Source organism: Auxenochlorella protothecoides (genome assembly GCF_000733215.1).
Source record: "Auxenochlorella protothecoides strain 0710 unplaced genomic scaffold scaffold109, whole genome shotgun sequence".
Taxonomy (NCBI): Eukaryota; Viridiplantae; Chlorophyta; class Trebouxiophyceae; order Chlorellales; family Chlorellaceae; genus Auxenochlorella; species Auxenochlorella protothecoides.
Window position 1 is genome coordinate 1 of NW_011934277.1, and position 15,668 is coordinate 15,668.

Below are 15,668 nucleotides of genomic sequence, written 5' to 3' on the forward strand. Positions count from 1 at the left end.
GCCCAACCGCGGCGCGGCGCTGGCGCACCCGCCGCGCCGGGCCGACGCGCTGCGCGCGCTGGGCCTGCAGCCGCAGACCGCGGCGCTGGACCTGGGCGACGTCGGCGCCTGGGCCGCCGCGCCGAGCCTGCGCGCGCTGCCCGCGCACGAGCGGCTGGCCGCCTGGGTGAGGAAGCTCGGCGCCGCGCCGGCCGTCGCGCGCCTGGCGCTGCGCGCGGAGGCCGGCGGGCAGGTGCTGGGCGGCGCGCTGGCCACGGGCGCGGCGCAGGCCCTGGTCGCGGCCGCCGGCCTGGCCGCGCGGCACGACGTCCGCGAGGTTGTCGTGGAGCTGGTGCGCCCCGGGGTCAAGCACTTTGTCGTGTCGGTGCTGGGCGCCGAGGGGCGCGACCCCGTGGCGCTGCCAATCACCCAGGTGGGCCACTACGACCTGCTGGAGGAGATGGTGCGCGCCGACCTGGCACTCCACGCCTTCACCGCCGTGCGGCAGGTCGGTGGGTGGGGGGGTCTGGGGGGCGACGTCTCACTGTACACTGGCGCTGTGAGCGGCGGGGTACGCTGCACCTGGACACCCTGATCAGAGCGGGAAGTGGAGGGCCAGACCGGCTCAGGGTCGGCCCATGAGGCTGGAGGGTGTGGTTGACCGAGGGTCGCAAGGGACTGGGGCGGACGTCACGGCCGAGGCCCTGGGTCCCCGGGCCGCCCTGACGCACAGGAAAGTTCACGCTCGTGCTGCTGCCACCCTCCTTCCTTCCTCTTTCCGTCACGCGACACACCCCTCACCCTCTCAACCCTCTCGATCTCATTCCACAGGGCGCCGACCCGGGGGAGATCGGGGAGGTGGTGTCGGCGCTGCGGAGGGAGGCGGCCGTGGACCCCTGCTACCTGGGCGGCCCCGCGCGCCCCACCCAGGAGCTGCGCCACTCCACGCCCGCGGCGGATCTGGCGGACGAGGTGCAGGCGCGCGTGCGCGCAGCTGCCCTGAAGCTGTACGCCGAGCTGGGCCTGCACGGCCCAGCCCAGTTCCGCGGCTGGGTGACCACGCCCGGAGGGGGTGGGGAGGAGGAGGAGGAGGAGGTGGAGGTGCACGTCCCCGCCCCCGCCGAGCTGGAGGCGGTGCGGAGGGCCGGCGCCGACGCGCAGGCGCGGCGGCCTCGGGCCTTTGGCGACCTGCTGGAGTTTGATGGCCTGGTGCGAGCGGAGCCGGCGCAGCGTGCCCCCGCGCCCGAGTCCATCACCCCGCTGCGCATCGTGGGGTCCACGGCCATGCAGGCGGCGGCGGCCAACCCGGAGCTGGCGCGCGCGATGTTGCGCGAGGAGTTGACCGAGGACCGGCCCTCCCGCGCGCGCTACGGCGCCTGGCAGGGGCTGGAGCTGGACGACCGCGTGGCCGTGGGGGGCGAGGCGGCGGAGGAGGGGCCGTGCGAGGAGGACGCCGTGGCGGGGCTGGCCACGGAGGAGCCCCTGCCGCCCGTCGTCGAGCGCCTGGTGCCGCCGAGCGAGCTGGACGCCCTGCCCGCCCTCTGCGCGCCTCCGGGCGACGGCGCCGGCGCGCATCGCATCGGCTTCAGCCGGCTGACGCTGGGCCTGGACCTGTCCGGCGCGCGCTCGATCTGGCTGCAGCAAGCCGCGGCGGCGGGGCTGGCCCCGGGCCGCCTGGTATGCGCAGGACTGGCCCAGGGCGAGCTGGACCCTGCTGCGCTGGCGGGCGGCGCGGAGGGGGGGACGGTCGGCGCCCTCGCAGCAGGCGCCGCCACCCGCGGCGGGCAGGTCGCGGCGGCAGCTGGCCAGGGCGGCGACGACGACGGTGCCTCGCCGGGCGCCTGCGTGCCCGCCGCCGCACCCTGGCCGCCGCAGGACTGGGCGGCGCAGCTGCGGGGCCTGGGCTCCTTCCTGGAGAACCTGGAGGTGGACGATGGGAGGGGGTTCGAGGCCGCCATGGCGGCCGCCGGCGTGGAGGTGCCGGCCGCGCCGGGGTCCGCGCCGGCGCTCCCGGACTCCTACGACGCGCTGCTGGACGAGCGGGAGGGGTGGGACGAGCGCGAGACCATCTGGGGCGGGGGCAGCGTGGAGGTGCCGGCCGCGCCGGGGTCCGCGCCGGCGCTCCCGGACTCCTACGACGCGCTGCTGGACGAGCGGGAGGGGTGGGACGAGCGCGAGACCATCTGGGGCGGGGACAGCGTCTGGGTGTCGGGGCGGGAGGGGTCCCTGCTCCCCCGCCCCGAGGACGCGGGGCCGGGCGACGCCGGCGCCGGCGAGGCATGGAGCGGGGAGGGCGGCCACCAGGCCACGCCGCCGGACCCCGCTCCAGCCGCGCGCACTCCCCTCTGGGTCCTGTTTGGCGGGGACGGCGCGGGCGGCGAGGCCAGCCTGCGCTCGGGCCTGGAGGCCGTCGCGGCGCTGGGGCAGACGGGGGAGTACGACGTGCGCTCCTTCTTCCTGGAGCCCTGCAACGCGGGGGAGCAGGCGGAGGGCCGGCGCTCCGCGCTCCTGCAGCGCCGCCTCCAGATGCTCAAGCTGGGGGCGGACGACGACGAGCTGCTGCGGGAGATGGGGCCCCTGCATCCCACCCGCATCAAGTGAGCTGGGGCTGGTGTTTGATGGGGGGGAGTCGTCTTGCTGGGGTTTCCAGGGTCCGGAAGGGAGGGCAATCTTGCTCCATGAGTGTCTGACAGGGGCCTGGAAGGCAAGGGACAGCTGTCGTGTTGCTCATGCATCCATTGTTGGACCTCGTCAGTCCACCTCACGATCACGACCACACGTTCCTCCACACACAGCATGCCACCAAAATCAGAGCTGGTGGCCCTGCAGCGCGGCGTCTGGGAGCTGACCGGCACGGGCCTCCTGCGCCAGACCCCCGCCGAGCTCCAGCACGCCTGCGAGGTGGGGGAGGTGCTTTACTGGCCATGTGGCACTTGTACTGCTGCTCCTGTGGTTGCATGGCCACTGCCCGCCAGGGTCACTGTCAGGAGTGAGTGCCGTGCAGTCCAGGCCGCCGGCCAGCACCGCTCTTTTGACCCTCCTTCGCCAGCTCTGTTCCGACCTGGCAGGCCATGACAGTCTGTCTGGTTCATTTCCCTGTTCCCCACACCCCCCACCCACCATCACCTCTCGCAATCCCCTCGTCACCGTGTCCTCCCCACCGCCTCACACCAAAACAACAGAGGGCGCTGGCGCAGTACAACACGCCGTGGAGCCAGAGGGGCCCCGACCGGCTCGTCCCCGGCCAGGCCGCGGCCTCGCAGGCCGCGCAGGAGCTGGTGCTGGGTGGCTGGGCGGCGCCCGACGAGGCGGCGGCCATCTGGGGCGCGGGGCTGGAGGCGGGGGAGCGGACGCCCCAGCCGAGCTACCGCTTCCTGGACCGCTGGGCGGCCGCCGCCCACGAGGCCGGGGCCGTGGTGGTGCTGGCCTGCCAGGCCCAGCCTGTTGCCCTGGGGCCGATTCAGCGGGTGCTGGAGGGCAAGGGCGTGCCGTGCACGCTTTCCAGCTCCGCCACCCTGGAGGCGGTCACGGACCGCGCCGTCATGATGCGCCAGGTCAGCGTCTGTTTGAGCGATGGGACGGTGGTCGATGGCAGGGGTTTCAGAGATGTGAATGGCAGGATGGGGGTGCATACTCTGGATGAACGAGGAAACAGGTGGATGGCCTTGCGGTTCAGGAATGAGCAGGGATCTGTCTCTGCATGCCCCCCCGCACCCCTGAGAGCACTTGCCCAAACCCCCCACCCCATGCCCACTCCTCCAAACTCACAGCTGGCCGACCTGGAGCCGCACGGCGTGTCTGCGGCGCCCTGGCACAAGATGTCCCTGGCGGAGCTGAGCGCCAAGGTGGAGGGCGAAGCGGAGGCCGACGCGCTGTTTGACCAGCTGCGCGGATTCCTGGGCGCGGGCGAGGCGGACCTGGTGCTGCGCCCCGCCTGTACCACGCGCGGCCCAGAGCTGGGCCAGGTCACCATCACCTGCGGTGCTGACCTGGTGATCGTGGCCGCCGCGCTTTCCCAGGGCCGCGAGGCCATCGAGGCGGGGGAGCTGGGGCAGGGCGACGGGGTGCGTCTGCCGCAGCCGCCGCCCAGCCACGTGCTGCTGGAGCCGGACGTGGCGGTGGAGGACCTGATCCTGATGCGGGAGCCGGAGGGTGGGAGTGGCGATGGGAGCGGCGGACACGGAGCCTGGAGTCGTGGGAGCGTGTCGGCGCGGCTGGCGCTGCCGGAGGGGTGGGAGGAGGCGGAGCGCTCCCTTCCCCCGCCGGACCCCGCCCAGCCCGGCGCGCGGCGCCACCCCGCCGCGCGCTTCGTGCACTGGCCGCCGGGGGAGCCGTCCTGGGTGGCCGTGCGCGCTTGCCTGGTGGGCGGCGCGGGGCACATGGTCTGCCTGGGCCCCACGGCCGACGTGCTGGAGGTGGCGCCATGCCGCGCGGGCCTCCCGCGCGCCACGCGTGAGGCCCTGACCCACGTCTCGCGCCTCGCGGCGGAGGAGGCGCGCGCCGCAGCGCGCGCCCTGGGCAACGCCGCTGCGGAGGTAGCGGATCTGGGGGACGGGGCGGACGCGGAGGCCGCTGACGTGGAGGCTTCCAGCGACGAGGAGGAGGAGGCCGCGACCGTGGTAGGGTGCTACCAGTTCACGCCGCCGCCCGAGCGCTGGGTGTCGGGCGAGGCGGCGGCGCAGGCGCGGCTGCGCCTGCAGCTGGTGGCGGGGCGGCTGGGCCTGTCCGGCGCCGCCTCCATGGAGGCCTTTGTGCACACGGCCACGGGGGAGGTGGTGGTCACGGAGGTGGACCCGCTGCCAGACCTGTCGCTGGGGGGGCTGCTGATGAAGCAGGCTGCTGCGGGGGTGCCCCAACCCCTCACCCCGGCCCAGGTCTGGCGGGAGGTGGTTTGCGCCGCGCAGCAGGGCGGCGGGGGGGCGGGGGGCGCGGGCAGCGCGACCCAGGGCGAGGCCGACTACGGCTTCTTCGACGTGGCCGACATGGCAGGTGGGTGGGTGGGTGGGGGTTACCTTCGGAGAGCAGGACGGGCCTGAGTCAAGGGGATCGCCTTGTGACGCAAGCATGGTCTAGCTCAGCCTCATTCCTGCGCTCAGTCCGCCGACTTGCGGGCAGGTTGAGATGAAGACTCGCCACTCACCCTCACGAGCATCCATGCAAAACTCCGCAGACGACGACCTCCTGTCCATCGATGCGGCTGCCCAGGCCCAGCAACCCGTCCAGCAGCGGCAGGGCGCCGGGCAGACCTGGGAGGACGAGGGCCCCTCGTGGCAGGACCCGTCGGAGTTTGGGGCAGAAGCCTTCCTGTGATGCAGCCGCGCCCTTTTTCCGAGCCTCAGCCCCGATCCTGCATGGGTTCACTCTGTCATCAGCTCCATGCCTGAGCCCCTATTCTTTCCAGTCAAATCATCCCATGTTGCTAATCGCTACCTGCTGGTGGGACATTGAGCCCCTCCTGCTAATCTTCAAACAGAAGTCCAGACCTAGGGTGACAAGGCGATGCTCCGCAATGGATTCATACAACGATCCTCGAAATGGGGAAGGGAAAAGAAAGGGAGGTACAGCGTCAGGTGAGAACGAATCGTGACATACAATTGGTATGCACCGGAACAGGGCACGGCGCAGGATGGCCAGGGGGCGACAGGAGGCAAGGGCAGTGTACACTAGCGGCGGCTAGCTGGGGGCAAAGCGCACGCGCCGCGCGTCGCCCTTGGGGCTGGACAGGCCGGAGGGGCGCGCCCGGGTCGCCACGCCGCCGCTCAGCCGCGAGCGGGAGAGGGAGGTGTTGAGCCCGCTGGGTCGGAGGGAGCCCAGGGACCCGGTCTGCAGCGAGCCAAGCCCACCCAGGGGATTGCCTGGCGTAGGAAATGGCCACGGGATAGGAGAAAGGGTGCATGTCAGACAGCATCGCTGACAGATCACGTCCCTGGCGCTCCGGTAGCGGCCATCCTGTCCTGTATGAGAGCGTCACACCCGTCCGCTTACTCTCGACAACCAAACATCCGTGACACAGCCTCGCACCTGCAGTCCGGCTGGCCCGCAGCTCTGCGCTCAGCGCGGCGCTCTGCCGGTCCTGGGAGGCGCTGAGCTTGGCGGCGACGGCCGCCTCGGCACCAGGCTGCCTGGGCTCCTCTGGGCCGCCGGCCCCCGGTCCCACGGCTGACGCAGGGCTGGGCGCGTCGTCGAAGAGGTCAGCGAGCACGTTGTAGTTGATCTTGCTGGAAAGCTTGCGGTTGTCCAACATGCGCATCGCCGCCTGGAGGTGGGTGCAGGGTGCCGGGGTGGGTGACGCGGAGGGGGAGCTGCAAGATGGCAAGTGCATGCGGAGAGATGAATGCATGCCACTCCTGGTCGACTCCATGACAAGGCTCAGAATCATGGCATAGTTTCTGTGTCTTCATCCAGTACCCACCCCCTCCAAATCCCCACATCCCTCCACCCTCCCAGCAACCCACCTCCTGCGGCGTCTCGGCGGGCGGCAGCGCCGACTCGGCCCGGGTTTTGCTCTTGGAGCCGAGGGGCCGCCCCCGACTGCGCTTGTACGCGACGCCTGCCGCCTCGGCGGCCTCCTGTGCGGCGCGCTGCTCGGCGGCCGCCTTCTCCGTGGCTGCCGCCACCGCCGCCTTGGCCGCCTGACGCTCCAGCCAGTCGCGGTTCATCATGTTCCAGATCTCCTCCTTGAACGCCACCTGGGAGTGCCAGGGGTGCATGGCTCATGCCGGGTTGGAGAGGTACAGAGGGACGGTACTAGACCGTGTGGCCCCCCACTGGTTCTCAAAGGGAGGCCCCAGCGCCCCGGCCTCCTTTCCAGGACTGTGTCAAGTTCACTCCAAGGGAGTGGCCTGAGAATGTTGGTGGAATTGCCATAGGTCCCAACACCCAGCCCCACCTCGGTGCTGTCTGCAATGTACATGTCGATGTCGTCGTCGGGGATGTCAGATAGGGCGCCGTCCTGGTCCCCGTCTGCCCTGGCCGCCGCGTCGCCGGCCCCAGGGGGCAACAGCATGAGCTCCGCGCCACTCACGGTTGTCTGGTCGACGCAGCTTGACAAAGGCTGAACTGCTCTGCCACTGGCCGGGTCCCCGCCAGCGTCGACTCTGCCGGGCAGAGACGCAGTCCCGCCTGACGCTCCATCAGCGCTCTGCTCTGCGTTCGAGGCTGGGTCTGGATTCATCCCCGACTCCCCATCGCCGGCTGCCTGCCTTCCCCCCCTCTCCCTGGACGCAGCTGTCGCCTTCCTCGGCTTCCAGCGCTGGAAGACGGCGCGGGGCCGTTTCGACTGAGCGGACGCCGGCGAGGTCTGCGGGGCGGCTCCCTCGGTCGGCTGGGCGCCGGCCGTGCTGCTCGAGGGGGCCGAGCCTGGGCCTGGCGACAGTGCCCCCCCCAGCTGAGGGGCGGCGGGGTCGGGCACCGACCCGCGCTGCGCTGCTTTGGCGCCCTGGCCGGCCGAGGGCGATGGAGTGGCTGCTGTCGCGAGCCCGGCCGTGGCCAGGCCCCGACTCCGTGTCACCCGGTCGCCTTGAGCACCAGGGGTGCCGGCACCGTCGAGGACGACCTCCCGGGCACTGCGCTCCTCCGCGCCTGCCTCCTCGTCGCCGCCCATCCCTGCCTCCCCGTCCTCGTCCTCGTCTCCGTCGCCGCCATCCAGGAGGCGCCTGAAGGGCCGCAGCTCGGCCGCCCGCAGGGCCTGGGCCATGTCTGCCGCCAGCGCGGCCTGCTCCTCGGTTTCCTCCCCCTCCTCCTCGGGGGCCGGAGGCGGGGCCTCCAGGGCCAGGATGGCGGCCTGCTGCTCCCGCTCGCGAGCCTTGGCAAAGGCGGGCGGGTTGGCCCCGCCGTGCAGGCCCCCCGTCCGCTTGAGAAAGTCAACATAGCAGGTCGCGCACATGCCGTGCGCAAACGGCGGGTGCCCGACCTCTGTGAGTTGGGATGGCGTGTGGTGTGTGGTGGTGGTGGTGGGGAAGTGTGTGTGTGTGTGTGTATGTGTGTGAAGTGACAACAAGGTGATCGCACAGCACCAAACAACGCCGTAGAGCTTCACGGGAGCGAAGTCGTGCCGCGGCCCACGTCATGCCTGGACTTGTTCTCAGACCTCCAAAGGGCTGCCCTAGCTCCCTTCCAAAACCATTCCAACAGCGCCCACACTCACTGATGTGCTCGCAGCCGCCGCCGCCGCTGGGCCCGGTGATCATACGCGCGCCCTGCGTCGCCGGGGGCGGCAGCGCCAGCGCCTGGTCCTGGGAGGACACCAGCTGCTCGTGCCGTTCCTCCAGCCCCTCCAGCGTCAGGCCCCCCGTGTCGGTGGCGCTGAACTCCTGCAGCCGGCGGGACAGCGTCGCCTCGCCCACGTTCACCACCCGAATCACCTCCTGCTTGGTCCGGGGCACGCCTGTGGATGGGCAGGTATATTGTGTGTTGGAGGGGGGGGGGAGAGGGGTTGGAAGGGCGGGTGGCGGGGGCCGCAAGGCTACCCCGGGATTCTCATGCGGGAGGTACTGAAGAGGCAGGGCCCAGCAAGAAGCGAAAGGTGGCGCGGCGGTCGACACCAACCTGCCGACACTTGCAGTGCTTTGCACGGCAGGCATGGTCGCATCGCCAGGGGGGGGGAGCCCTTGCCTTGACGCGGCGCTGCATGTCAGTCTAAATACCCCCCCCCCCAGAACCCACTCCCCACCCCACCCCCACCATGGATGTGGGTGGCAATGAACAGCGCGGCGCCGCAGATGCCGGAGGGGCGGCGCCCCGTCTGGATCCAGTCGCGCTTCATGGACGCCACGAGGCGGACGGCGGTGTGAGCGATGGCCTTGGACACCTCCTGCTCCAGTCCCAGCAGATTTGTGTACCGGTCGATGAAGAGGGACGGGTCTATGGGCCTGTGTGTGCATGGTTGGGAGGGGGAGGGCGGGCTGTTTGTGTGGCGGTATGTACAGCAGAGTCCCCAGGAAGAGAGGGAGAGTGAAGCGGGCTCCTGCGGGGACTGACAGTCCATCATGCACGGCTCTGCCTCCCCACCAACGTGTACCAAGCACCCACTTGCAGAACATGGGGTGGTCCTCCATGCGCAGCAGTCGGGCCAGCTGCAGGAACACCGAGCCCAGCGTGAAGACATTGATCTGTGAATCGAGCCAGGTTGCGAGGAGGGTTGAGGAAGGGGGGCAGGGGTGGTGCTACAGGCGCAGCCAGCGCGTGTCACAGCAGCGCATGCCCAGGGGCGGGGCGCAGCCCGCGCGGGCTGCCTCTGCTGGGCGCCCCACCCACCCCACCTGCAGCCTGTCGCTGAAGTCGATGAGGAGAAAGGGCTTGGCGTCCTGGCGGCAGAGCAGGTAAAGGCACGTGGCGGCCACCTGGTTGGTCCGCCGCCCACGCGTGAAGCCGCGCTGCAGGGCCAGCCGGTACAGGCGGTGCGCGGACTCCACGCTCTCCTCCCGCGGCCTTATCTTCAGGGCCTCCACCAGCTGCGCGATCTGGTGCCTGCCCTTCTGCTGCGCGCGTTCGTGGGAATCGGTCTGGCTGGTGTACACGCGGCCGCCATGGATGCGGCCGATGCCCCTGGCCTGCCCGGTCTCGCTCACGAACTGGCCCAGCACCGTGCTCTCCCCGCCCGCATCCTTTTGGAAGGTGACGTCGGCGGAGAAGGCCGTGTCCTCCAGCACGCGCCCGCAGTGGGGGCAGCACCTGGGGGGGTGGGGGTTGAGGCGGATTGTTGTCGGTACGATGAAACCGCCATGCGTACCAGGGACACGCTGAAACGCCTCTTAAACGACCCTTGCGCAGCATTCGACTCACGAGAATCCATTGCCGGCCTCTGTGTCGGGCTCTACATCTGCCGTGCAGGCACTGCACCACACCATGGTGTCGCCCCGGGCTGAAGCTCTCCTACAACATGCGCTGGGCCCAAAGTAAGCCTCTTGGCCGGCCTATTTAAACTTTCAAGAGCACCAGGGCCTCAGTCTGTTCCTATGTGAAGAGGAAGGCAAGGTGCACGAATCCGCGCGCCCTCGGTCGACGAGATCGGAATCAACAGGCAGAATACCTCAGGATGCTGGTGAGTGAATGAGATTTGGAACGTCCAGGCCTTGGGACTCCAAGTGAGCTGGGTGTTCTCGCTTGATATTCGCTTGAGAATAATGTGTTGGGATGTCCAACGCCCTGCCTGAACACGCCAGGCATGGTCACTACAATTGGAGGATGTCACTGGATACAAACGATCTGCCATGGAGTAGCGATTACGAGCTTTGAACAACTCAATAATTACCACAGTCTTTGCCATGATTAGAAGGAAACACTCTCATACATGCTTGACCTCATACAATGAGGCTGTCATGCAGGACGATGAGGCTGTCAGAGATTTTCCTGGCTTGTGTTGAAGCTACACAGGTGCCGCTGGCCTTCACAAAAGGGACAGGCTCTCGGGAAGTGGCAACGAGCGGGGTAGGTGATCCGACCTGTGTATGTGGAGCCATCAAGTAGGGAGTAATGATCACCAGGTTTTCAATCCTGGACAGCGGTCATGGGAAGTTTAGGTGTGCGCTGGACGTAGTGCGTCATATCACCTCATCTGGAAAGACTAAGCAGAGGCCGAGTTGAGATCCCATTCCAATCGTATCTACTCTCACAAAACCCCATTTTGAGGCTACACCCTACTGTATGCCAAGAACGGCCGTGTGCTGGAGTTTGTGTTCCTCACCAACCCACCAAGACCCCTCCCGCCACCAGCTCAGTGACGAGACCCGACCTTGGGGCAGGGACCCAAATTTCGTGTCACCGACGGCACGCGATCTTTCCTGTGCGTGCTCGGTTCAAGGTTACCAATCACTGATTTTCCAAAGCATCCAGGTGGCCATCGGGGAAAAATGGCATTCGGGGGAACTCCGGGCAGTGTTGTCGGTGAGTGGGGTGGCGTGCGACCGACGAGACGGGAGACTCAGTACACAAGGTGATCGGAACGTGGCGGTGATATCAGTTGATAGCTTTCATTTAAACGACGCTCCCGACACCTGCTCGCAGTGCCGCGGAACTTCCGGCTCCTGGAGGAGTTGGAGAAGGGGGAGAAGGGCCTAGGCGATGGCACCGTGAGCTATGGCATGGACACCTCGGATGACATCATGATGCGCAGCTGGACGGGCACCATCATTGGTCCACCCAGCGTGCGTCTTGGCGTGAGGGAAGGGGCCGAGGGTCTGTGGGACACCTTGGCACCCTAGCCGTTCTGCGCTCCTGAGTTTGGGTCTCCAAACAAGGCCTCACACTGCCCTGTGCTCATGCAGACGGTGCACGACGGGCGAATATACACATTGAAGATCTACTGCGACGAAAGCTATCCCGACAGGGTGAGGGGTGCCTTGTGTAGACCGGGGCTCTGGGGTTGGGTTGGTGTGGTCGGCTGAGTGACCGAGGGCAAGGGTATGTCCATGTGCTGGAGCAGGCGACTCTGCACGACCATCCTGGGGTAGCTCCAGGGCTGTGCTGCACTGGCTTGGCCCTTTGCTCACGGGCGTATTCTTCAGCTCCCAAGGCAGTGCCTGCCTTCCCCCCCGACCTTTCAGTCGGCCCCTTCCCCATGCAAACCCCACTCGCCCACCCACAGCCTCCCAAAGTGCGCTTCGAGACGAGGGTGAACATGACGTGTGTGGGCCCCACGGGGGAGGTCGACCCGCGCGGCTTCTCGGTGCTGGCGCGCTGGAACCGGGGCTACACCATGGAGACGGTGCTGGTGGAGCTGCGACGGGAGATGGCCTCCTCCTCCAACCGCAAGGCGCCGCAGCCGCCGGAGGGCAGCACGTATCGCTGATCATGGTTGCAGCGCACGGCGCGCCCACCGTGTGTGGGGCCGTCGAACTTCGAGGCGTGTGTCTCGGCTGATCATGGCACGCTACCAGCCGGAGGCACGCAAAGGTCACGCCGCTTGCCGCCCCGACCCCATGCGGTGCTGCGACCCCAGCCCCATCCTCCCCGCATCCCATGCCCAGTGTCACCTCTCCTCTGTACATCGACACGCAGTTCTCCAGTGCACAGTTTGGCGCAGGGGTACTGTGGTAAGCTGCGCAGTGGCGAAGCAGGGGCGGCCACAGCGGATCTCACGTGGCGCGCCGGGGTGGATTGTGCATGGCGACTCGGTGCTGGGAGGGGGCAATACCACCCGGGATCATCCGCGCGCCCTCCCACCCCCCGTCGCCGCCCTCGGACAGCCCCTCCCTCACTCCTCCGCCTCCTTCTCGGCGGGCTTCTCGAACACCAGTAGGTGCATGGGCGTGAAGATGCCCAGCTCCCCGCCGTCGATCAGCGCAAAGGCGGTGTCCATGAGCATCTTGTGGATCTCGCCCATGCCCCGCGGCGCCAGGCGCAGCGTCTCCGCCACCCACACCAGCGAGGCATTGAAGTGGGCGAACACGGCGAACAGGCAGCGGCTGCGCCCCAGCCGCGCGTACCAGGGGTTCACGCTGACACCCTCGGGCACGTGGGGCTGCAGCACCGCGCCGGACTCGCTCCACCAGGGCGAGACCTGGGTGGCGGGGGCCATGGCCAGGTCGCGCGACTCCACCAGGCGGAAGCCGACGGCTTTGCCCGCGGCCTCTGCCTGCGCCCAGGTGCGCATGTCGGGCAGCCCGTTGCCGATCACGATCTCGTCCATCAGCTTGACGTGCTCCACGTTGGTCGAGTCGTACAGCGGGGTGGACACCCACTCGTACGTCGCGAAGCGCGCGCCCGGCTTCAGCACGCGGTGCACCTCGCTGTACACCTCCTCCAGCTATGTGGAAAGGGGGGATGAGAAGGAGGGTGGTGCTGTTGTTGAGGGTGGTGGGTGCGATCAGGGGAGAGTCGGTGAGGGCCAGGGATCCAGTGGGGCCGGTGTTCGAGGGGGATGCAAAACACAGGGCCTCAATCCCATGGTGGAGCCCTGACCATCTAGGACCCTGCTTTCCAGGTATGGGCTGCTGGAAGCCCTGCCCCGCAGCCTTGTCACTGCCGTCCCTCCCCCAAACCGACAACGACCTGCACACCTTTGGGGCATGGCAGGTGGCCTCGATGGCGTAGGCGCCGTCAAAGGTGTTTGCCTCGAAGGGCATGTCCAGGAAGTTGCCGCGCACTGCCTGGCACTGCTTGCTCACTCCCAGCTGCGAATGATGCGGACAGGTGGAGGGATGGTGAGGAACAGACGCTGGTGGGGTATGCTCCTCATGCCCCTGCAATCCCAGAACCTGGTCGAAAGAAGCGTCAAAAAGGCCTTTCACCCTCGAGGCAGCACACCAACCCCCTTCCACCACCTCACTCCCCTTCAGCCCCCCTCGCAAGCTCACATTCTTGTTGTGGTATGTCGCGCGCTTGACCTGGTACTCGTTGATGGTGATGCCGGTGATGTGAGCGCCCGAGGAGGTGGCGATGGTGCGCATGGGGCCGCCCACGCCGCAGCCGACATCCAGGCCGTGCTTTCCGGGGGCGAGGCCAATGAGGGCGCCGATGCGGGTCTCGTGCGCCGCCTCGGCCGCCGCCCAGGTGTGGCGGGGGAGCAGGGGGGAGAAGTGGAAGCTCTGGCCCCAGCCCCACTCGTAGATGTCAGTCACCTTGGCAGGGAGAAGGTTTTTTGTCGGGGAAGGGTATTGAGATAGTGCAGGTGCGAGGTTGGCTGTCCTGCTCCCAGTTCTCTAGCCCCCTAGCTGCCATCGGGTTGCACCGGCCCCCATGGCTCGGCACATGGCAAGCATACTCAAAGAACTCAACACCTTCCAATGTGCTGGGCTCATATGAGTCAATACAATGCCCATGTCAGCACATCGTGACGCCCTGCATTTTCAGAACAGTTCATGCCCCTCCTCCATCACCCGACTCCCGAGGGACCCACCAGGGAGTAAAACTTGTCGACAAAGTCGGCCACCTTTTTGCTGTTGGCGACCTGCGCACCCTTGCCACGCTCCAGGGTGTTGTACTCGCTGTAGTACGCGCTGACCTGGGATCGGTCGAGCACGGAGGGTGGGTGATCACGCCGGGCTCAGTCCACCACCGTCGCCAAAGCGGTCGTCTCATACTGCTTCTGGGCAAATCCAGGCTATGTTAGTTTAGAACCCAACCAGATCGGCCGTCTTGTGACAGGGTCGCCGCCCGTCCCTCACCTCACTCTGGACCTCGCCCTCCTTCAGGTTGCCCACTCCCAGCTGGAAGGAGCTGGGTGCCACCTGGTAGTCAGAGCGCGGCTTGCGGGTGGCCAGGTAGGTGATCGCGCCGAGGGCAGTCAGGCCTCCTGCCACCGCCACGGCAGTACTGTTGTCCTCTACATACACGCTGGCCCTTGCGGCTGCGTCGCTGAGCGCCGGTCCAATGCTGCTGGAGAACCCCATGGCTCCCAGACAGATCTGACTACAAATCGTGCAAACGCCAAGATTCCGAGCAGTGTATGATCTGGCCAGCTATTGCGCCTAAACCGGGTGCTGGTGCTCTGCTCTGGGGGGTCTCCCAGTATCGGTGCGTGTATTTGCAGTACCTAACGTAATTTGATTTTGAACCCGGGCGATCTCGGACACCAGCACAGGTTTCATGGTAATGTGATGTCACACGAAGGCCGACACACCGACATGCACTGGTGTGTTGGGATTGCCAGGTCGTCCTCTGGTTCACTTCCGGGGAGGCTCGAAGTCCGTGACGACTCGAGCCTGAGGCCCACTTTTAAGAAGTTCTGTCAACACAACCCTTGAGTTATTGAATTCCAAAAATAATCAGCATTGCATCTCGCTTCGACAAGGGCCTTTTGGCCGCGACGGAGGCCTTGGCGGTCGGGGACCTGGCAGAATGCTCACGCCTCCTAAGGGTCGTTGCCGATGCCAGCTCACTTCGACACCGTCAGCTTACTGTCTCTCTATCCCTCCTTGCTGCACACGATTCTAATGCGATCTGGAAGGTGTGCGCCCGGTCAAACGGTGCATTGGTTTCCGGGACGGAGCCAGCCATCCCTGGCTGTCCATGGCCCCGTCTTTGTCTATCTTGGGGTTCCCATACATGACCTGTGCAGGTGTTCGACCTCGATCCCCGAAGGACAACGCTTGCGGAGCTGAGAGGGCAGTACGTCCGCCTCGCCCGCCTGGTGCACCCCGACAAGACAGGGACCCCGGCCACCGCTGCAGCCTTCCATGCACTGCAAGCGGCGGCCGCCACCTGCACGCGAGACCTCGCTGCAGCTTCAGCGGCACTGCCCGCACACGAGCCAGGGTTTGCATGGTGGGACGAGTGGGACATGGAGGCGGCGCACAGCGATTCCAAAGGAGAAGCTGGGCCGGCCGGGGCAGCACCCGCTCCCAAACCTGTCTGGGAGGACATGAGCCTGGAGGAGATCAGGGCGGAGATCAGACGGCGACAGGCGGCAATGCTCGACCCTCCACGGGACCAGGCTGGCGGCTCTGTGCCGCTGCCCCTCCTGCGCCAGGCGCTGGAGGAAGGCAAGGCCGCCCTGCGGCGCCGCCTGCAGCAGGTCGAAGCCTACGGCGCTCGAGACCGTGAGGGTGGCTTCGTGCGAGGCTGGTGAAACTTGTAGAAACTGAAGGTAGACAATTCAGTAGAGCTGATCAGAAGACCGCTCTGCATAGGAGTGGCGCACCCACTCCAAAGTGGGGAGGGAACGGCGCGTGCTGTGCGGGAAATGGGAGAATCTGCTCCTGGGGTCCGATGGGCCCATACAAGTACGAGCGCTGCGCATACCTCGAGTA

General features: G+C 67.4%; 4 protein-coding genes across 4 annotated transcripts; 2 read left to right on the plus strand and 2 right to left on the minus strand.

Moving 5' to 3' along the window:
* Positions 1–4,718: 4,718 nt before the first annotated feature.
* Positions 4,719–5,289, plus strand: F751_0614 (hypothetical protein; the record flags this gene model as incomplete). The annotated part of the gene is made up of 2 exons (XM_011401386.1): positions 4,719–4,968; positions 5,150–5,289. The coding sequence occupies 2 exons, from the start codon at positions 4,719–4,721 to the stop codon at positions 5,287–5,289; spliced, it is 390 nt and encodes a 129-aa protein (XP_011399688.1).
* Positions 5,290–5,652: 363 nt separating this feature from the next.
* On the minus strand, positions 5,653–9,827 carry F751_0615 (Transcription factor IIIB 90 kDa subunit; the record flags this gene model as incomplete). The annotated part of the gene is made up of 9 exons (XM_011401387.1): positions 5,653–5,834; positions 6,001–6,235; positions 6,435–6,668; positions 6,869–7,893; positions 8,126–8,365; positions 8,662–8,849; positions 9,010–9,089; positions 9,240–9,651; positions 9,763–9,827. The coding sequence occupies 9 exons, from the start codon at positions 9,825–9,827 to the stop codon at positions 5,653–5,655; spliced, it is 2,661 nt and encodes an 886-aa protein (XP_011399689.1).
* Positions 9,828–10,486: 659 nt separating this feature from the next.
* On the plus strand, positions 10,487–11,767 carry F751_0616 (Ubiquitin-conjugating enzyme E2 variant 1C; the record flags this gene model as incomplete). The annotated part of the gene is made up of 4 exons (XM_011401388.1): positions 10,487–10,499; positions 10,984–11,123; positions 11,244–11,306; positions 11,564–11,767. 4 exons carry the CDS (start codon positions 10,487–10,489, stop codon positions 11,765–11,767), a joined length of 420 nt encoding a protein of 139 aa, XP_011399690.1.
* A 405-nt stretch (positions 11,768–12,172) lies between these two features.
* F751_0617 (24-methylenesterol C-methyltransferase 2) lies at positions 12,173–14,309 on the minus strand (the record flags this gene model as incomplete). The annotated part of the gene is made up of 5 exons (XM_011401389.1): positions 12,173–12,724; positions 12,978–13,091; positions 13,275–13,538; positions 13,817–13,921; positions 14,085–14,309. 5 exons carry the CDS (start codon positions 14,307–14,309, stop codon positions 12,173–12,175), a joined length of 1,260 nt encoding a protein of 419 aa, XP_011399691.1.
* Positions 14,310–15,668: the final 1,359 nt, after the last annotated feature.